Source organism: Solanum stenotomum, chromosome 2 (genome assembly GCF_019186545.1).
Source record: "Solanum stenotomum isolate F172 chromosome 2, ASM1918654v1, whole genome shotgun sequence".
NCBI classification, from domain to species: Eukaryota; Viridiplantae; Streptophyta; class Magnoliopsida; order Solanales; family Solanaceae; genus Solanum; species Solanum stenotomum.
In genome coordinates, this window is record NC_064283.1 from 73,636,404 (window position 1) to 73,656,543 (window position 20,140).

The following is a 20,140-nucleotide window of genomic DNA, read 5'->3' on the forward strand; positions in this document are numbered from 1 at the left end:
TCAAGATGCAATTGTAGATTCTCGACCAAAAAGAAATAAGAGAATAGAATAATCCAATATTACCTACTCCATCTTTTTAGCAGAGAATATACCCAACTCCAAAAGAATGGACAATATGAATTTCACCCAAAAATAAATAAATAAATAAAATAAAATAATATATATATATATATATATATAAAATATGGAAAATGTGAAAAGAGTCTTACCCTTTTTTGTGAATAACTTTGGCACTAGGCCAGGGCTGGATTTTATTTAGGGAAACTTGTTTCTATTATTTGAGTTATGAAGTAATGTTTTTATATGTCATATTTGTATGGAATATAATGTGTATAATGACTATGAAAATTAATATAAATTGGTATTTATCGAATTTTATATTTTATTTAATTATGAAATGATTGTACTAACTGATATCTATAAATTGTATATTCAATTTACGGAATATTCCTTAGATTTTATATATATACTGAGTGGAATCGATTTGTAAAGTGATTTCTTATATATATGTCGTATTTCTATGGAATGTTTATAATGATTGTGGAATTTAGTTTATATATACAAACATGTTTTAGTTTATGTAGTGTATGATGACTCCAGTAATTGATATGAAAATTGGTGCTCAACAAATTTTATGTATTTTATTAATTGCTTAAGTTTATGAAATGATTGTACAAATTGATATCTAAGATCTGTGGTATTTAATGTATGAAATGTGATCACCAAATTTTATAAGTATGTTATTAATTATTTGTGTATGAAATAGATATATAAATCGGTATCTATGAATTGTGATATTCAATTTAGATGATACCAGTTAATTTGTATATCAATTCCCATACACTATGTGCTTTATTTTTTTAATCAAAATTTTCTCTCATTTATCTCCGTGTTGAATCAAGATTGAATGATTACATTAACGTATATAGTTTATGTAATCACAAATCTTGATTTTAAATATTTCAATTGAAGTGAAATATTGTTTGATATGTATGGAGTAACACGACATATTCTTAGGTATCTAATATCAAAATATCCAACTCATGTAACAGAAACATGTGGTATGTCCCCAAAAGATGCATAAGGGGGAGTGTGCTATGTCTTGTTTAAGGAAAAACAAACAATATTTAAGGTTGTTATACATTTAATTAGCACCAAAAATTCTTGTACCCCTTGACTGCTAAATACTTTTTGAGTTTCAATTATATGTATGGACAGTGTAAAAAATATTTACACAATTAGATGTTTATTTGTTTAATAATTATTGATAAATTCTGATTGATAATCTAGTAAAAATATACTTACCTATACTATATATGGTGTAAAAAGATATTTATATTGCCTAGTGTGTATATAATTTTGTGAAGAGTCTCATTTCGGTGGTTTAAGAAATGGTATTTACTTTAATATGATCTGAACAATCTTTTCCTTATAATTAAGTTCGCTTTTAGATTTGAGTTAGACACAAAATTATTTCCTTACATGATATTAATGCACGGTTCATTCCATTTCCATATTAAAATTGTCCACGCACTATATGTCCAGTCCTAGCTAGGAGAAATGTGTGATCTCTATAGTACTTATATAGTTTGAACATTTTTTTAAGTCATGAGCTAACTTTTGAATTTTGTAGACATAATATTTCCAATATAAGGGGCTAATAATGTATATCCATATAAAGGTCTTTTAAAACACTCCCCAATCCCAGTAAAGGATATAAATACCTACAACCTTTCATAATATGTCTCACAGTTTCCATTAAAATGGAAATGTGGGACTTGATTAAAATCTCTTTGATCAGTGCGAAAAATCTTTATTTCTAGTAGTGTGTGAAATTATGTGAATTTGGAACTTTCTAATAAAATGTAATTACAAATATTTATTTATAAATAAAATACGAAGATATGTTATTGATTCATTATATTTCGATACCTTATTTATGAATTATGATTTATTCATTTAAAAAATTGTACTAAGAATACATAATTAAAAATTTCGTAATATTTTAATAGAATTTTCAACGAATTATGTGGTTTTCGATAAAATAATATTACTTTTGAAATCCAATTTACATTTTCAAATTAAATTTAATTTTAATTTTAATTTCAAATCAATCTGACTTCAAATCACGACCAAAAACTCATAGCTAGCCAAAAAGGGCCTAAAAAGATACCATTGTTGAGAACTTCAAATCAAATTGGGGCATATTTGCTCAAAACAAGAGTACATGCCCACTCCTCAGTGCTCTACACCTCAACTTGCTTAAAAATCTAAAGTTTGGGTTAGACTTGACAGCCACCAATCAAATTCTAGAGATAACATAAAGATATTAGTAAAAGTATTATCGATAAAGACTGTGATGAGATAAATATGATTTTTTTATTTTTAATTAGAGTTTTGAATTCTTACTTGGTATGGATAAACATTTGTTATAGAGTGTTTCCCATTTAAACGAGTCACACATGACTAGAATTGAAATTAGTCGAGGCCCTAATACAAATATTAAAAGGGTTATTCGCACGATTGCCCCATTTTGGGGTGGTTTTAAATTTTTGACTCTTAAGTTGGTGATCTTTAACTTTTGTCCTTTAAGTAATAAAAAAAAAGTGACTTAAAATACCCCTAGCATCAAAAAAAATTTAAAACAAATTCTACAAGGAAAAAAATTAATATTTATATCATAATATAACACATGTTCTGTGTTACAAGGCATACCAAATTATGCCCGCTTAATTCCTACAGAACCGAATAAGGCAAAAAATCTTTTAACTTAAGTCTTCCCATCAAACTAGATACTACACAACTTATATGGAAAAAAAAATTCTAAAACTTATGTCTCCTTTGATTTAATATGTAATTTGATACAAATTAAATACCACCCCCAAATAGGGGCAAAAACTTGATATTAAAAGGTTAGTTGGTGAGAAACCAAAAATAATAATACTAAATAGTATTGACTTGTCCTTTTTTTTTGCCCTAAACACCAAAACATATTTTACTTATATATTAATTATAGAGAGACAAGGGACACAAGCAGAAGAAATAACAAAAGCAGTTTCCAGCATTACCAAAAATGCAATATTTACAATGTTTAAAGTGATATTTATAAGGATTGTTTGGTCGTGAATAAATTATTTTAGAATTAATTATCTTAGAATAAATCATTTCATGAATAAGTTATTATTTCACTATATATATGAGATAATGTATTTCATCACTAAAACACAAATGGTAAGAGTAATAATCTAAGAATTACTACATAATACCTCCAACTAATCATACGATAAAATAACTCTGCATTTTATCCTGAAAAATAATAATACTAAATAGTATTGACTTGTCTTTTTTTTTTTTTTGCCCTAAACACCAAAACATATTTTACTTATATACTCCTCCTGTCCCTATTTACTTGCCCTTTTTTCCTTTTTGTAGTTGTTCCTAATTATTTGTCCATTTTGACAAATCAAGAAAGGACAAAAAAATTTCCTATTATACCCTCAATTAATTACTTTGAAAAAGGTAAAGCTTTTTGAAAATATTAAATTTTTAATTCATCCACTTCATAATTAATAAGGATAAAATGATAAACTCACTATGTCAATAAGTGTTTTCTTAATAGGTGTGTCAATCCAAAAATGAACAAGTAATTAGAGACGGAGGGAGTGTTAATTATAGAGAGACAAGGGACACAAGCAGAAGAAATAACAAAAGCAGTTTGCAGTATTACCAAAAATGCATTATTTACAATGTTTAAAGTGATATTTATAAGGGTAGTTTGGCCGTGAATAAATTATTTTAGAATTAATTATCTTAGAATAAATTATTTCAGAATAAGTTATTATTTCACTATGTATATGAAATGACATATTCCGTCACTAAAATATAAATTGTAGGAGAAATAATCTAAAAATTACTACATAATTCCTCCAACTAAACACACGATAAAATAACTCTGCATTTTATCTTGAAATTATTATACCTTATACATCACATATCACATCAAACGAAATAATATAAGCAATATAGATACAATGTTGTAATATTAGGAAACCCCATGACCCCACAAAGCTATTTACTATTACCCTAAGAATAAAAAGACAGAAAAAAGAAGAACCAAAACCATAACTACACTATCAATATCCTACTATACATAGGCTTTTATAAAAAAAAACACACACATGACTAGTTTTTGAGATTAAAATATTAGATTTTGAAACTATATTTTATAATATTATAATGGGAAGAGGTAAGGTAGAATTGAAGAGAATAGAAAACAAGATAAACAGGCAAGTTACTTTTGCTAAGAGAAGAAATGGATTACTCAAAAAAGCTTATGAGCTTTCTATTTTGTGTGAAGCTGAAGTTGCTCTTATCATTTTCTCTAATCGTGGCAAGCTCTATGAATTTTGCAGTACCTCTAGGTAATATTTATATGTTTTTAATGTCGATCGATATCGCTCCATTTAAGCTTCACGTTTATGTTTTATAGATTTTTGAAAAATTGTATATGTTTAACCACGAAATTTAATCTTTAAATATCTTAAATTTCATTTCCACTTGCAAAACTTTAAATTAGTTCCAAATATTACAACTTTGAGTTTCAATTGCAAAATCTATGGTCAAACGGATGTTTATGTGCATTATGATTTTGTTATCTTTTTTTAAAAAAATTGTTGTTGATTTTTATTTGTTTTTGAGTATTGATGTTTATAGATCTGAGTGAGAATAGAGTTTTTAGTACATTTATTAAGGGTGAATAATCAAATTTTCATTTGATTAGATCTAGGTTTTCTTGTACATTAAAATTGTTAAAACAAAGTTCATTTTATGATCTAACTTTTGTTATGATTTGATGTTCCACCTTCATTTTTTCTTCTTTTTATTTTAAACAAACAAATAAATAAATTTAAAATAAAATATCCTCACTTTATATGTTCTTCAAGTACAGACACATGAAACAAAAAGAAGTTTTATAATATGAATTGAATTAAAGCTGCTTGAATTCTTATCTTAGTTTTTGAAAACAACAAAAAACTTTGAAAAAGAATTTGATTTGATTATATATGGCAACAAATAACACTAACTTTATATCAAGTCGGAATTGACAATATGAATCCTCAACTTTTCATTTAAGCTCAATTCATATAGAAAATTCTGTATTGCGGATTGGAGTAGTTTTTGCAGTTGATCATTTTTGTTTGAATAATCACTCAATTAATAGTTATTATCCAAGAAAATTATATTGAAATCAAGAAATAATGTTAATTTTTCATATAACAATCCTATTAATTGAATGACCATCTAAATCGTCTTTTTCTTAAAGTTAAGGACTTGCCTTTCATCTAATTTTGACACTAATGTTCTTGAACTGACAAATTTATCATTTACTCTTCATTTTCTGCATACTCCTTTTGTTTCAATTTATGTGACTCGAGTATTCTAAGTTATAATAACTAACAATTTTAAAAAACATAATCAAGATCAAATAACATAGTAGAAATAATATTGGTTTATGTAACCTCTAGGCATTAATAATATAGTTTTTTTACACTATCAAGTTATTTATTAGATAATTATAATAAATAACGTTGAGACTTATAACTAATTATCTGTTCTAATACCATATTAAAGTAAAAAGAAGGCAACCGTGGACTAAAGTACTTATAAGGCAATATGTAATAATAGAGAAAACCAAGCATGCATTAAGCATTATGCTCTACCTATGGTCCTAGTTAAGAGTTAGATAAAGCACCTATATATATATATTTTATGGTTGTGCATTAGTTTTCCTTTGTAGTTTTATTATTTGGGTTTTATAACTTGTAAGGTGATTAGATATGACATGATATATTACTGATTCTAGATTTTAAAAAAAAACACATGGAAGTACATAGTTCTAATTATCATCAATATCATTATTATTATTATCTCTTTGTTTATTGTATTATTACTGTTGTTTCTTTTACTTGGGTTGTTTGTACTATTTTTACTTCATGGACTTTCTTGTCTATCGTATTTTCACCATAGTTTTTACTCTTGTATTGGCTAAACCTAGTTTTGAAATCACTTTTCATAAGCTGAAAGAGTCTATCGAAAACAACCTCTAGATTACCTCTCACAAGGTAGGTATAAGGTTTACGTACACCCCATCCTCCTCAAACCCCACTTATGAGATCACACTGATAAGTTACTAGTATTGTTGTACTTGTAACATGATTAAAAAAACTAGTAATAATTACAATTCTTGTCAAAGAGTAAATAAAGTATGATCCTTTAATAAGTTGAAGATTCCTCTAAATCAAATTGTCACTTTTGTGCAACTTGTCTTTTTTTCCTAGTATGTCTGATACACTGGAGAGATACCATAGATGCAGCTATGGTGACCTTGAAACTGGCCAGTCTTCAATGGATTCACAGGTTCCTTCATCTTCCTCAGAATCGCAATTTACTTCGTACTTAAATGATAAATTTAACTTATATACTCTGACAGTATCAATGTAATTTAACCTTTTTATAACAGGTTATCTGTCTTATTTTCTTCGTAAATAATTAATTAGTTGATATTGATAACTAATGCCAAGCACTCTATATTCATTCTAACTTATTAGTGTTATTATGGAATAGAATAACTACCAAGAGTATATGAAGCTGAAAGCAAGAGTTGAAGTGCTACAACAGTCTCAAAGGTGATACATTATTTGTTTGAAAGGCACTTTTACTTGTCCCATTTTGATTAACGGTCCATTTTTACTTCGTGGGGTTTCATCTAAACACCTGAACCGGTTTAGAACTAGTATTTTGAACATGCATGGACATGTTCAATCATGCGTTTGTTTGAACAGGTTCAGGATGTTTAGATAAAATCCCGTGAAATAAATTAAAGGACGGCTTGTCAATATGTTATTTGTGTCTTCAATATATTATTCTTCTACCCTAATTCTTAATAACATTGGATTTACTTATTCTTAATCTTTAAGGCATATACTTGGAGAGGACTTAAGTCAATTAAACACAAAAGATTTGGAACAGCTTGAGCGTCAGCTGGATTCATCTTTGAGGCAAATAAGATCAAGAAGGGTATGTTCTATGCACCTTATAGGTTATAATGTATTTGTCAATTTTAGGCTTTCAGATATTCATAAGTCTTGCTCCTAATGTTCGATGACAATTCAGTGGTGGAATTAGAAATTTCTGCAAAGAAAATTCAAGCAATATTATATTATAGAATGTCAGACTTGAAATTTGAACTTGAGACGTTAAACCCTCTTTGCAAGTACACTAATATCTAACCTCGTGTTAACGGGTTCAACAATTTATATATAAACAAAATACACTTGTTTTTGCCCTATTTGGTGTAATATATATAATTTTATGAAAGGTATGTTGGAAAATGATAAAACCTACCTATAAATAATATTCATGTTAAATAGTAATAAAAAGAGAGTAATAACAAACAAGATCTTTAGATGATCCTTTCTGTACCGTATGTCCTGTCTTGAAGAACGTCTTCCCCGATCCGAGACAGGTCAAAATCGTGAAAGGCCCATGGTCGAGTAACAACAATATTAAATTTTTTAATGGGATAAAATATAATATCCAAATGGAGTAATATAACAATTACTTATTATAACTTGATAGTGTCAAAAAAACTACTAAACCTTAAAATACTTTCTTTTATTTCACACAACTCATTATAATGTTACTCACGAATTATAAATAATCCGTGAATTACTCTCTCTAAGCTCTGGTATATTTGAATTGAACAAACAAAGCTCCTATTTATAGGAGTTAATGATTGCTTCAACAACTTGCAAATTACATGTGTAAACATGTTATGGCCTCTTGCAATTTGTTATGGCAACTTGTTGCCAACTATTTTCTTTATTGATCCCACAAATCTTCTCCTTAATTTTAATTTTTCTTCTTCATTTTAACTCGAGTTCAATCTTTGAAAATTTTCAATTTTTAGGATCTTTGTAAAGGTATCTGCAAGTTGATCTTAAGATTTTACATACTTGAATTCTATTTTCTTTTTGACAATGCATTCTTTGATGAAAGTACCTTATGTTTATATTGCTTTGATCATGATACATTCAATTCTTGACAAGTGTTTGAGCGAGTTTTTGTTGTTAACACAACTTGATATGGCTTCAATTTGTGGCAAAATAAACTTACTCAATAATCTTCTCAATCAAATAGCATGACACACGTATATTACTATTCTACTTCACAAGTTGAGAGAGTAACAATGAATTGTTCCATTGAACTCCAAGAAATAACTTAATCATCCAAAAAATCACAAAATAGATGTCTTCCACTAGGCTAAGAATAATTTTTTTCTAAGATAGAAAAATACTTCTTCTTGTTTCTAGATACTTCTACTATCAAGAAGTATTTCAGTTGTCTCAAGTTTTTAAATGAAACTTAGTATGTAAGAAAGACTTGATAAAAGAGATTCCTACAAAATCATTTTTTGTAATGATAATGTTATCGACATTTACAACAAGGACAATAGTTCCACCCACAAATTGCCTGCAGAAGATTGAATGATCATATTTGTGTTCTTTTTAGTCCAAACTCCTGAATTACGTACCTTACTAAAATTTTCAAACTAAGCACGAGGACTTTGTTTCAAGCCATACAAGAACTACTTCAAGTGACAAACTTTTTCATACTCCCCCTGAGCAACAACATTAGGTGGTTGTTTCTTATTAACCTCTCCGTAGAGACCGCCATGAAGGAATGCATTTTTAATGTTTAACTGATGCAAAGGAGAATTCTCATAAACAACTAGAGAAATGAACAAGCAAACAGTAGTGAGTTTGACAACCGGGAAGAAGATGTTTGAGTAAGCCATCCCTTAAGTCTAAGCATATTCATTGGCAACAAGTCTAGCCTTAAGTCTTGTCACAGGACCTTCTAAAACAACTTTGACCACGAAGACCCACTTCTTTCTTTCCACTAGGGAGAAATTTTACTACGTGTGGTTATCCTCTAACACATGTATTTCCTCAAGCATTGCTTCAAACCATTTAGAATGATCAAAGCCTCCTTAACATTTTTGGGTACAGACATAGAGTCTAGAGATGCAATCAAAGATCTAGATGCATGAGATAACTGATCATAGGAAACAATAGGAAGGTCAAGATTTTTTGAAACTGAAAATATTTTTTCGAAACTGAAGGAAGGTCAAAATTTCCAAGTGCATGTATCATTGTAACTTGTGTATTATTCAATAGGTAAATATGTGTAAATACAGTAACATTACAAGCTAACTAAGGAACGACTTGAAGAGGAAATCCTAAAGATCTGATATTTATCTATATCTTTGTACACTATCAAGAACATACATATATATCTATCTTGTAACAAGATCTTACCTTTTCCTACCTTCTCTCTTTTACAACTTATATGCTAATTATAAATAATTAAATAATAATTTTTAAAAAGGGTAAATAGTTGCCTGCATGATTTGCTAAAGAAGTTTTTAACCAACTCCTTGAACATGTTTCAGACACAAAACATGCTTGATCAACTTTCTGATCTTCAACAAAAGGTATGTATTTGTATAATCCCCTAAGTTGACAATTAAATGAATTGCTCATGTGACATTGTATGTGTTCTTTTTTGCTTTTTCTATAGGAACAATCTCTTCTTGAAATCAACAGATCCTTGAAGACAAAGGTACAAATCCAGAAAGCACTCATTTTGGTTGATCTAAATTTTGGGAAAATATCTTTTCTATGAAAGTAAGTTCTTTTAAAATGAGAAAAATGACTTTGCCAGTGAAAGTAGGAAAATAAGTTCCACAAGTGACAACATTTCACATTGATGGTATCCTTCTGATCCTTCAACACACCTCATCTTCACTCCACCTTTGTAGTCCCCATCCCATCCCCACCACCCCACACCCCTACCCACCATCACCACCTCTTATAGTATTTGCTTAGATTATGTAAAAATGTTTTAAGAATAATATTTTTTGTTTATGTACATAATATAAGAAAACAAGTAAAAACCTACTTATTTTTTCTAAAAAATATTTTCCAAGAACATTTTTCATGGAAAATATTTTTTTTTATACCGAACACACCCTTAATCTTTGTTTTATGGTATCTGACTCATTTGTTCTCCATTTTGGATTTTGAGATTCATATGTGGTTTTCTTTGATGTCATATGTTTATATGTATTTTAAATATTTTAAATTGTCAATTGTTATAACTTATCGTACTTTTTACATAGTTTTCTGGATTCGATTGACAGTTATTAATTTCTTTATGAAATGCTTATGATAGTTGGAAGAAAACTCTGTAGCCCACCAAGCACATTGGCATACTACTGGAGAGCAAAATATACAATTCAGACAACAACCTGCTCAGTCAGAGGGGTTCTTTCAGCCTTTACAATGCAATGCTAATATAGTGCCAAACAGGTAATTTATAATTTTATGTTTTTTTTTCTTTAAATAGCACATTTTTTGCAACATTTTAAATTGAACCATTGAATTGAGACGCTGAGAGGCGAATTCAGAATCTAAAGTAATAGATACATTCAAATTAATTTCTTTGTATATTAATCGAAGTGAGTCATGTCGTAAGTCTAGAGATGAATTCAGAATCTAAAGTAATAGATACGTTCAAATTAATTTCTTTTGTGTGTTTATTGAAGTGAGTCATATTGTTAGTCTAGAGGCGAATTCAGAATCTAAAGTAATAACTAATAGATACATTCAAATTAATTTCTTTGTGTATATTGAAGTGAGTCATGTTGTAAGTCTAGAGGCAAATTCATAATCTAAAGTAATAGATGCATTCAAATTAATATCTTTCTTTGTGTATTTATCAAAGTGAGTCATGTAAGTTCTACAGGCGAACTAAAGTAATAGATACATCCAAATCAATTTCTTTGTGTATTTTGAAGTGAGTCATGTTGTAAGTGAGATGAATTCAGAACCTAAAGTAATACATACATTCAAAATTATTTCTTTGTGTGTCTATTAAAGTGAGTCATGTTGGAAGTCCATAGGCGAATTCAGAATCTGAAGTAATAGATACATTCAAATCAATTTTTTTTGTATATTTATTGAAGTGAGTTATGTGGTAAGTTTAGAGGCGCTTTTAGAACCTGAAGTAATAGATACATTCCAATTAATTTCTTTGTGTATTTATTGAAGTGATGAGCCATCTTGTAAGTTGTAGAGGCGAATTCAGAATCTGAAGTTACAGGTACAATCTGGCTCCATTGGATAATATAGAACCATCAACTCAGAATGCTACTGGAATTTTACCTGGATGGATGCTTTGAATGAGAAACAAGTTCTCTTACCTTTTACAAGCAATTAAGTTGATGAAAGTTTGAGATTGGAAAGAACCAATAAATGTTATTTCTTTCATACATACAAGTTGAGTTTTTAGTGTTTCAAAAGACTAATTAGCTTGCATGTTTAGTAAACTATTGTGTATGCAAACTATAATGATATATATGTCATGTAATAAGTCAAACATACATTTTCTATTTTGGACCATTTCTCGACTTGTGCGTGACATACTAATCTTCTCTATATCGTTTCAATTTTATTTGATGTCACTGAACGGATCGGACTACATTATCTATTTTATTTCTTGTTTTAGTACTTAAATTCTTATGGAATTAATGCAAGTAGATGCACTTACTAACCTTATTGTGACCATAGTTTATAGCTTGAGCCTCTACTACATTATTGTTGATGCAACAACCAAAAAATTCAAAGGTCATGTTTAATTGACCATATATGGTTGTTTACCCTTAAATCAGTACGGTTGAATTTATATGTGGTTCTAGGATATAAAGATTGAGATAACCAAAATAAGAAGATAGTTTTGTGCTTATTTTTCTTTGATAATAATTCATCTGAGTGATTATTGTTTCAACATAAAAGAACGAACTAGATCATAGGGGGAAAAAAACGTTGTGGTGGACTGATCGATCATAACTGTTTTATTCTTAATCAGAGGTTTCAAGTTCGAGTCTTGGGGTATGGGCAAAATGTTGTTTGAAGTGCCACTCTTGAATGGACTCTGCATCACGATTCAGATTTAATTAGCGCTTCAATATGGACTCCAGACACCAAATGAGAAGAAAGAACTAGACTTTGTCAAGAAACTAAAAGAAAGAATTAGATCAACATGAGTTGTGGTGAGTGGTGAAACTACTTCATTCTTAATTAAAGGTCTCGAGTTCGATCCCTAAATATGGAGAAAATTCCGTTAGGAATATCATAGGAAAAAAAGAACTAGACTTTGTCAAGAGAGAATATGAAAATATAATAATGATGTCCATAGCCCTGGAAAAGTTAAAGGCACAAATTAAAGATGTATAAAGAGTAGATATTTGAGTGAGCTAACTAGAGTTAACATATTGTACTAAAACTTGTGTAATAACTGTTAGGGTTCATAGTATATCCAACATGTATTAAAGGAAATAGTTGTGTAGCCAATCAATACTAGACAACAAATCCTTAAACACATAACATTAGTTATATATTGTGGTTATCATTGTCACCTCCCATATCATGTCTTATCCTTTTATTATCATGTACTTGCTTTTTCAGACAACCTCTCATTTTCTTTCTTAACCTAATATTCCTCTCCATTTTCATGTCACTCTTTGTTCACTAATTTATTATTTTATGTAACTTGCTAATGACAAGGATGGACTTATCTCTAATAGATTAATAATTAGGCCATTTACGTATAATAAGTTAGCCTGTTTTAGTAACCTTGTGATAATTACTAGCTCGTCTAGGGAGAATATATATTTTAGCTAACTCATGTGTAACTCATTAACATATTTATATACACTTAAAAACCTTTTTATTAAGTGTTATTCGTTTAATTTCTAATAATTAGATTGCTTATATAATAATTAGACGTGATAAAATTAGTGTTTTTTTTTAAGCAGAGTGTCAAGTCAAACATGAATAAGTACTGAGTGGTAGTTTGTTCTTTTACATTTCACAAAAATGGGTTTTTGTTCATTTTTTGTTGTAATAGAAAAGAAGGTGGTACCAAGGGTTAATTCCTTTGTGTGAGGTAAACAACAAGTTCAGGGTTTCTATTTTTAGGTAAATTATTAAAAATTAAAGAAGAGTTGGTTTAATTTGGTGAAGAAAGCTCAAGAAATCTATGTGTTTTGTGATGCTGAAGTTCCTTTGATTACTTTCTCACACAATGCTGAAGTTTCTTTTTAATCTGTCTAATGACTTACTTTTCTGTGTAGTCATCGGTATAAAAAAAATGGCACATTTCTATGTTAAGTAGTAATTTAACTTTAAAATATTTATTTTACCCTTAATGAAATGATTTATAGTCACACAAATATTTATCACTTAGTTTAGATCACATGTTTCACAAGTCTTTCTTTCTTAAACTCCGTGTTGAGTCAAACTAACTCAAATAAAATGGGACGGAGGAAGTAGTTAGTCTTTGACAAAAGACATATTTTCATATTTAGTACTCTCCGTTTAAAAAAGAATGACCTAGTTTGACTTGACACGAAATTTAAGAAAATAAAGAAGATTTTTCAATCTTGTAATCTTGAATTAAAGTTATGTCAAAAGTACTAAAATGTTCTTTAATCTTGTGGCGTTAACATGCATGTCACGTGGAAAATTAAAATTATAGTATTGTCAAAAAAGGAAAGGTTTCATTGTATTTTAAACAGGCGAAAAAGAAAAGTAGATCATTCTTTTTTATACGGAGGGAGTAACAATTTCACTTAACTGTTTATTTTACTCTTAATGAGATACTACAGTCACATATTTTAATAGTCTTTTTTTCTTAAATTTCATTCTAAACAACATCGAATAAATTAGAACGGAGAGAGTATCTTCTGTTTTTCCCTAAGAAATTGTTTCTTGTAGGGTTTATTCTACTTGCTCATTTATACAGTATTTATTTATTTGTTTTGCTATATAGACTTGCTTGTCTTAGTAGTTCTAGCTTCTAGATATGAATGATGAGTAGTGACTTTTCCTGTTAGATTTTTTTTAAAATCTATGTATAGCTTCGTTTCATATTACTTGATTTATGTTGATTTGACACAATTAATCTTTAACAAAGCTTTTATTAAGAGTGTATTTACTAAGTTAATTTTATTAATTTGAAACTATAAATTTGATTACATTACTATTACTATCATTACTAGAAAATATGGAATTAGTTCAGAAATTTGTCGATAATTCCCAACTAATTCATTGCTAAATAGCCCCTAGTTAATTGAATTTTATTTGGGTAATTTATAGCTAATCTGTAGCTAAATAAGAGAAGCATGATATTTTTGTTTTTTAGCTATGGAAATTTATGGTCGCTATTTTCTTTCTTCTTTCTGATTTTGCATATTATTACTACTTATTACATTTCCAAGATAAATGTACAGCTACTTAGGGATAGCTATGAAACCTAGCCACAATATAACAGTTTAATTACATTCCCAACAAATCTTCCTTTTTCTTTTGGGTTAAAGGCTAAGAATTTATTATTTATACTCACTCCATTCATGCTCATGAAGTATATGTTTTACTATACCATGCATATTAATTGATATATAATTTCAAAGAAATGATTAAGAGAATTATGTTTATCTTGATATGCTAAAGTGAATATGTAAAAATCAATATATGTTTTTTTCTTCAAAATTTGAATTTCAAGTATCCAATTGAAACACTTTATTAGGAGGTGTTAAATTGAAATAAGACCTAGTTCAAGTGTCTAAAGGGAATAATATCCTAACAAGTTTATGGGGTTGCCTCTTCACTTGAACCGAGGGTAGTTTATCTACCTCCACGAAACAGTGACAAGGTCTGTGTACATTCTACCTTAACCAAACTCCACTTGTGAAGTTTCATTGAGTATGATGTTGCTGTTTAAGGGGTTGACTGTGTATCAAGCCAAAAAATAATGAACATATATCCTCTTTTTTTCTATAAGGCAGAAAGAAGATGCAAGTTTCAAAGCTATGAAATACAATAATAACAACAGAAAAAACATTGATTCAGAATACCTTCTGGGTAAATAAAGAGTGTATACTAGTCTAAAATCATCTTAGAAAACACTCTGCCAACCATTTCGCGAATAAGGTATCCATCTTGTAGATCAGTAGGAAGAAATAGAGTACTTGTAAGCTATACAATCTCCGCTACAAAGTTCAGTAGGACTGGAGTAATTACAAAATCTGTCATTTCTACTACAAAGACGCAAATCGTTGCACCCAGGTACCTTGCAAAAGCACCCTACAAAGACGCTCTGCACCGTGTGCATATGCAGGCTGGGAGAGCTGCATCAACAACTTCAACAGCAAACAAAAACTTATCTTTCTGCCTTCAATAAGAAATTGCAGCATAATTAAATTAGTACAAGGCATAATAACTTCTATAAACACTCTTAACAAAGTAGATAATTACTTCTTCATTCAATGTCTGGCATGCCCAACAGTGGATAACTGGTGTCAGCAGATCCAAGAAGGGGAATATACTCCGATCCTCTTACATGAACACTAAAACAAGCTGCAGAACAATCAGTTGCATAAGAGATACGCCTCGAGTTTTTTCCAGATTCAGTTACTAGTAACTAACTATTTCCACTTCGTCCACAACTAAATGCAGATATTGACTGCACAAGCTCAAACTAAAACAATAAATTAAACGCAAACATATTGTTTTAAAATAGGATGCTTTATGAAAGGTAAAATATCCACTAAAAGCTGCAGGAAACACCAGAATATCAAGTCTCCTTTACAGGTTCCAGATGGAACCTGAATATACCCGACTACCTAGTGCAACAAAATAATTGAATATATTACTCAATTGTAATTAGTCAAAGTGTCAAACATTGAATGAGAACTTAAATTACAGTTATTATACATGGAACACCAAGGTGAACCACACACGAGAATGATTTAAATTATTCGGTAGCCAGAGCACATACAAATTTTGGATAACGATTTCTTTCCTGTGCATCCAATTAAAAGCTTTTGAACATATTACTGATAAGAAAAAACTTATGAATATACACAATTTGAAATGAACAAACCCCTGAGACTGAAAACAAAAAGATTACTGCCTGACAGAATTGCTTAAAAACAGTTGTGTTTACACTGTCCTAAAGCAGTATTTAAGTAGTTAGGTTAGAACTAAGGTACAAAGAGAAAGAGATTGGTCGTAGACAACAGCTGAAGACTATACCATTTTCTATCTTCATCACACTCTGGAGCATTGTTTCCATTTTCTGTTTCATGTCTGAACTATCATCCATCTCCGGGGCAATAAGAGTAAGGTTCCTGTAAATTTCACGCACAAAACTGCAGATCTTCTCTGCAAAATCAAGTTCCCCTTCTGAAATTCGACCGATTGCTAACCTCATTAATTCTCCTGTCAAGTCCGCAAGCTAAAGTGGAAAAGTTAGCAATATGGCAATATTTCTTAGCATTCCTTAACTTGAAAAATACAAACAGATGAGACGCTTACCCCTAAGATATAGTCTAAGATGTTAATCTGCAAGGGTTCAACAGAAGGATCACTTAATGGGAGCAAGGTCGCATTCATCTCATCAAGAGTTAATAGAGTCCCTGTCTTGCAGAAATTACAAAGTGTTGCAGCTTCAACATATTCTTGAACCTACAAGTTGGAAGAGCACAGAAGCCAAGTCAAATTAGGATATTTCTAAGTCTTTAGAAGCAAAATAAGACCAACTGACTCACCCCAGGAGAATATGCTCGTCTTAGCTTCCAGAAATCAGTCCCTTGCAGTTCCTTAACTAGCCGGGACAAATATTGATCAGTCACAGCTGCCAGATCTTTTACTGCTTTATCCAGAACTTCCTCTTTGTTCTGCTTGCTCATTCTGTTAGTGAAGAAGGGAAGAACAAAAAACTAAGATAATCTTTCACCTTACATAAAATTCAACAAAGTGGAGCAGATGAAGATAAATAGCTATCCAACATTTGACATGTTTTGACTGCATAGATTAAATAAGCACAAATAGAAACTGTGCTGGTACTGGCATACTACATACACATTGAGACACGAGCATCAGTTTCAAACATGTTGTTCATGTGGATAACTCCCTTGAAGATGATAAGATTTCAAGCCATACATTAGCAAGAATGTGCGAGAAAAATGATTACAGCAGCAATGCATAGATCCAGGACCCAGGTATACTGAAGACCACATACAACCATCTGCACAGCGCATATATGATACAACAAGAAGCATAAAAGAGAAAAATAGTGCACCACCAGCTCCACAAGAAAATTCATGGGCAGCGACAGATTTGATACCTGTGCACTTGAAAAATGACCTTCTTGCTGTTCATAGTAATATCACGACTGGCTTTCACCACCCTTTCTCGCTTATCGTTCTGCATCATACACAAACAGTATTCATATATCACAATTCCATGTGAATTTTGATTCTTCTATACTCAAAAGTGACTTTTCTCCATCATCAATTTGTTTAAAGCTATAAGCAGCTAACATAAGAACTTATTCAGAAACTAGCAAGAATAATTTGTGCAAGTGTTCTATGCCATCAATCCTCACTCAAGAACTTTCTCTTTTCAAACTAGAACTTGAATTTGAAACAGAGATTTATCTCTTCAAGCATGAACATACTCAGACATGTTTTTTTTGAAACTGGTAACAATTAACATGTATATATATAAATATGTATTAGATATGCACCATAACAGTGCTATCTACAATTACAAAAACCCAACCATGCTTAGGACTACAGCTTCACAAGGAACCTATCATATCAACTAGTGACTCAATCTCCTCTACATAGCAAAAATGAAACAAAAGAATACATATCATCTTGACTTTCTGCACATACTCAGACATGTCTTCTCTAGTTTTGACAAGAGAGTCATCTGGATATGTATAACTGCAAAATCAGCGGTAGGTACATAGAAAATACATTCATCTTTTCACAAATAAACTTCCTTCTCTCTAAAATTATCAAAAGTAAATAATCTTCCTTTTTTCTGGTTTTTGATAGGTGAACAGAGCCATCCATTCAATAAAGCACAAATTTTTGCATCGCTATATGGTGTTTAGATTGGGAAAATATTTGACTCTCAAAATAAGTGGCACAAGCTGAAAACATGATAGTAAGTTCAAATGTTCGCCATCCAAACCATATGATCTTAATTTGACTACAGAATTTCCAGTTCACTTCTCTCCTGCTTAGCTGAATACCAATACCATTTGGTTGTAGTAAACAACAGAAGTTCTACAAACATACTTTTACATTTTCCTGCATTAAGTTTGCAAGAACGTTGTGGCTGGTGAGACTAGACCTGGAAACTTGACCACATGAAAGCCACATTTTACATATCAAGTTGTAAAACTATGGGATTTGGGGAAAACTATAGGTAACCAGTCGTATTCTTAACATCAAAAACATGTTAAGAGGGTTCTTTTACAGTTTCAAAAGGTAAAAAGGACTCCTATTAAAAAAAGCATGCATTTAAACATTGCCAAACAAATCTATCAAGAACAGATACCACCCTCTGGTCATGTTCTAGGTCTAGTCTCAATAGCCACAACGTTCTTGCAAACTTAACCAGTTTATACCCAAAATACACAAGAACTGGTACCACCGTCTGGTCATGTTCTAGGTCGATGAATTCTTCAAATTCTAGCCTACTTCAGTAACATTTTCCATATTATGTCCACCCTCAGGTGTATCAAAAATAATCACAGCTAAGAGTGTACTCGGCATGAAGGAAAACATTTTCCAATAAAAAACGACTTCCCTGATGAAAGCAGCAGGGAAATAAGTTCCGACATTCTACATCCATTGTTTCCTCCCCACCCTCCAACGCACCTCATCTTCACCCCTCCCCATAGCCCTTATCCCCACCATCACACAACACCTCCCCCGGTAAACATTCTCCTTCATACCGAACACAAACCCTAAATTGCTAGCTTTTTTACTCCTGAAAAACACCAGTTTTCAATCACCCAAATTTTAAGGAAAACGCAAATAAACAGCTTTTAATCACGACACAGACATATACAAGTAAATAACATACAAATCGATCAAGAAACCAAAAAGGAAGAAACTTAACCAGGTTATTGAGGTAATCAGCATATTTAGAGAAGCCATCTTTCATTGATGATTCAGTGTCAGTTTCAGTACTCATTGTTCTCGCCTTCTTCATTGCGCTTTGCCAAGTTGTTCCCACCACTATTCAACAAAAAATGAACCAAAAATTCAAACTTTATTATTCCTTGAGAAGAGAGAATTAGGGTTTATTGTTGGAAGTGAGAACTTACAGTGACGAATGCGCTGGGGTTTTGGTGCCATAACTATGAAAGATAACTTGGAGGCGTACAACAACATGTGTCCTTCAGCGTAAAAAAAGAGAAAATGTTTGCCATCTTTTAATTAAGTTTCTTTTTTACGAGTATTGAAAATACTTTTTAAACTCGTAGAATTATTAACTTTGTTTTCAAATTATCGGTAGTTTTACTTTGACTAACTTTAGGTTGATGACATAGCAAGGAATTTCAATTTTTTGTAGAAGCATGAAAAATTTAGGGGTGTATTTTCATTTATGTTGCAAGATTAAGTGTGTATTTAAGTTTAATCAATCAAATAAAAGGATATTTTTAAAGTTGTTAACAATTCAGAATGAAATTAATAATTCATGTTGAAGTTAGAGGTGAGAGAAATATTGAAAACACCCCTGAACTTGACGCAAATTATTAGTTTTATCCTCAAACTATTGACAGTCTTAAAAATACATCTTTAATTATCTAACGAAACTTAAATACACCTCCGATATATCTTAAATATGTCACATGATATAACAAGTGGTTTCAAAATCTTGTAAGTGCATGAAACTCTTAATAAAAAGTTGAGAAGAGTGTTGAAACACTTCTAAACTTGATGATAATTTATGAGTGTATCACTCATATTGCAATAACGGGGATGTATTTAAGATTATTAATAATTTGTACCGAAATTAGGGATGTTTTCAATATCCTTCTCTTCTCTTCTACCTTTTTGATAATATTTTCATAAAAAAAATTTTATTCAAATAAAACATATCAAAATCAAATACTAAATGCGGAAATCTTAGTCTTAAATTTTGACACG

The 20,140-nt window shown here is 30.4% G+C and overlaps 2 protein-coding genes across 4 annotated transcripts; one reads left to right on the forward strand and one right to left on the reverse strand.

Moving 5' to 3' along the window:
- The first annotated feature begins 4,098 nt into the window (after window positions 1-4,098).
- Window positions 4,099-11,563, forward strand: LOC125855143 (MADS-box protein 04g005320). 2 transcript variants are annotated; one of them, XM_049534826.1, is made up of 8 exons: window positions 4,099-4,421; window positions 6,339-6,417; window positions 6,625-6,686; window positions 6,978-7,077; window positions 9,515-9,556; window positions 9,643-9,684; window positions 10,297-10,433; window positions 11,227-11,563. In XM_049534826.1, the coding sequence occupies exons 1-8, from the start codon at window positions 4,237-4,239 to the stop codon at window positions 11,303-11,305; spliced, it is 726 nt and encodes a 241-aa protein (XP_049390783.1). In that variant the 5' UTR covers window positions 4,099-4,236; the 3' UTR covers window positions 11,306-11,563. The 2 variants fall into 2 exon arrangements, with proteins under 2 accessions (XP_049390783.1, XP_049390782.1); XM_049534825.1 differs by having other exon boundaries at window positions 4,216-4,421; window positions 11,221-11,456.
- Window positions 11,564-15,022: 3,459 nt separating this feature from the next.
- Window positions 15,023-19,439, reverse strand: LOC125856867 (uncharacterized). Of its 2 annotated transcripts, none has more exons than XM_049536514.1 (8): window positions 19,315-19,439; window positions 19,107-19,225; window positions 17,314-17,393; window positions 16,736-16,877; window positions 16,503-16,652; window positions 16,221-16,422; window positions 15,441-15,542; window positions 15,023-15,357 (listed from the first exon to the last, which is right to left on the reverse strand). In XM_049536514.1, the coding sequence occupies exons 1-7, from the start codon at window positions 19,379-19,381 to the stop codon at window positions 15,445-15,447; spliced, it is 858 nt and encodes a 285-aa protein (XP_049392471.1). In that variant the 5' UTR covers window positions 19,382-19,439; the 3' UTR covers window positions 15,023-15,357; window positions 15,441-15,444. The 2 variants fall into 2 exon arrangements, with proteins under 2 accessions (XP_049392471.1, XP_049392472.1); XM_049536515.1 differs by having other exon boundaries at window positions 15,023-15,325; window positions 19,315-19,389.
- Window positions 19,440-20,140: the final 701 nt, after the last annotated feature.

What these genes read in the sequence shown, in the direction of transcription:
- LOC125855143 (XM_049534825.1), top strand. Translation starts at nt 4,237, where the DNA reads ATGGGAAGAGGTAAGGTAGAATTGAAGAGAATAGAAAACAAGATAAAC. An exon ending in ACAGATCCTTGAAGACAAAG is followed by an intron (nt 9,685 to 10,296) that starts GTACAAATCCAG and finishes TGCTTATGATAG; the next exon opens with TTGGAAGAAAACTCTGTAGC. An exon ending in GCTAATATAGTGCCAAACAG is followed by an intron (nt 10,434 to 11,220) that starts GTAATTTATAAT and finishes CAGAATCTGAAG; the next exon opens with TTACAGGTACAATCTGGCTC.
- LOC125856867 (XM_049536514.1), bottom strand. Translation starts at nt 19,381, where the DNA reads ATGTTGTTGTACGCCTCCAAGTTATCTTTCATAGTTATGGCACCAAAA. An exon ending in ACCCCAGCGCATTCGTCACT is followed by an intron (nt 19,226 to 19,314) that starts GTAAGTTCTCAC and finishes TTTGTTGAATAG; the next exon opens with TGGTGGGAACAACTTGGCAA. An exon ending in GACGAGCATATTCTCCTGGG is followed by an intron (nt 16,653 to 16,735) that starts GTGAGTCAGTTG and finishes TCCAACTTGTAG; the next exon opens with GTTCAAGAATATGTTGAAGC.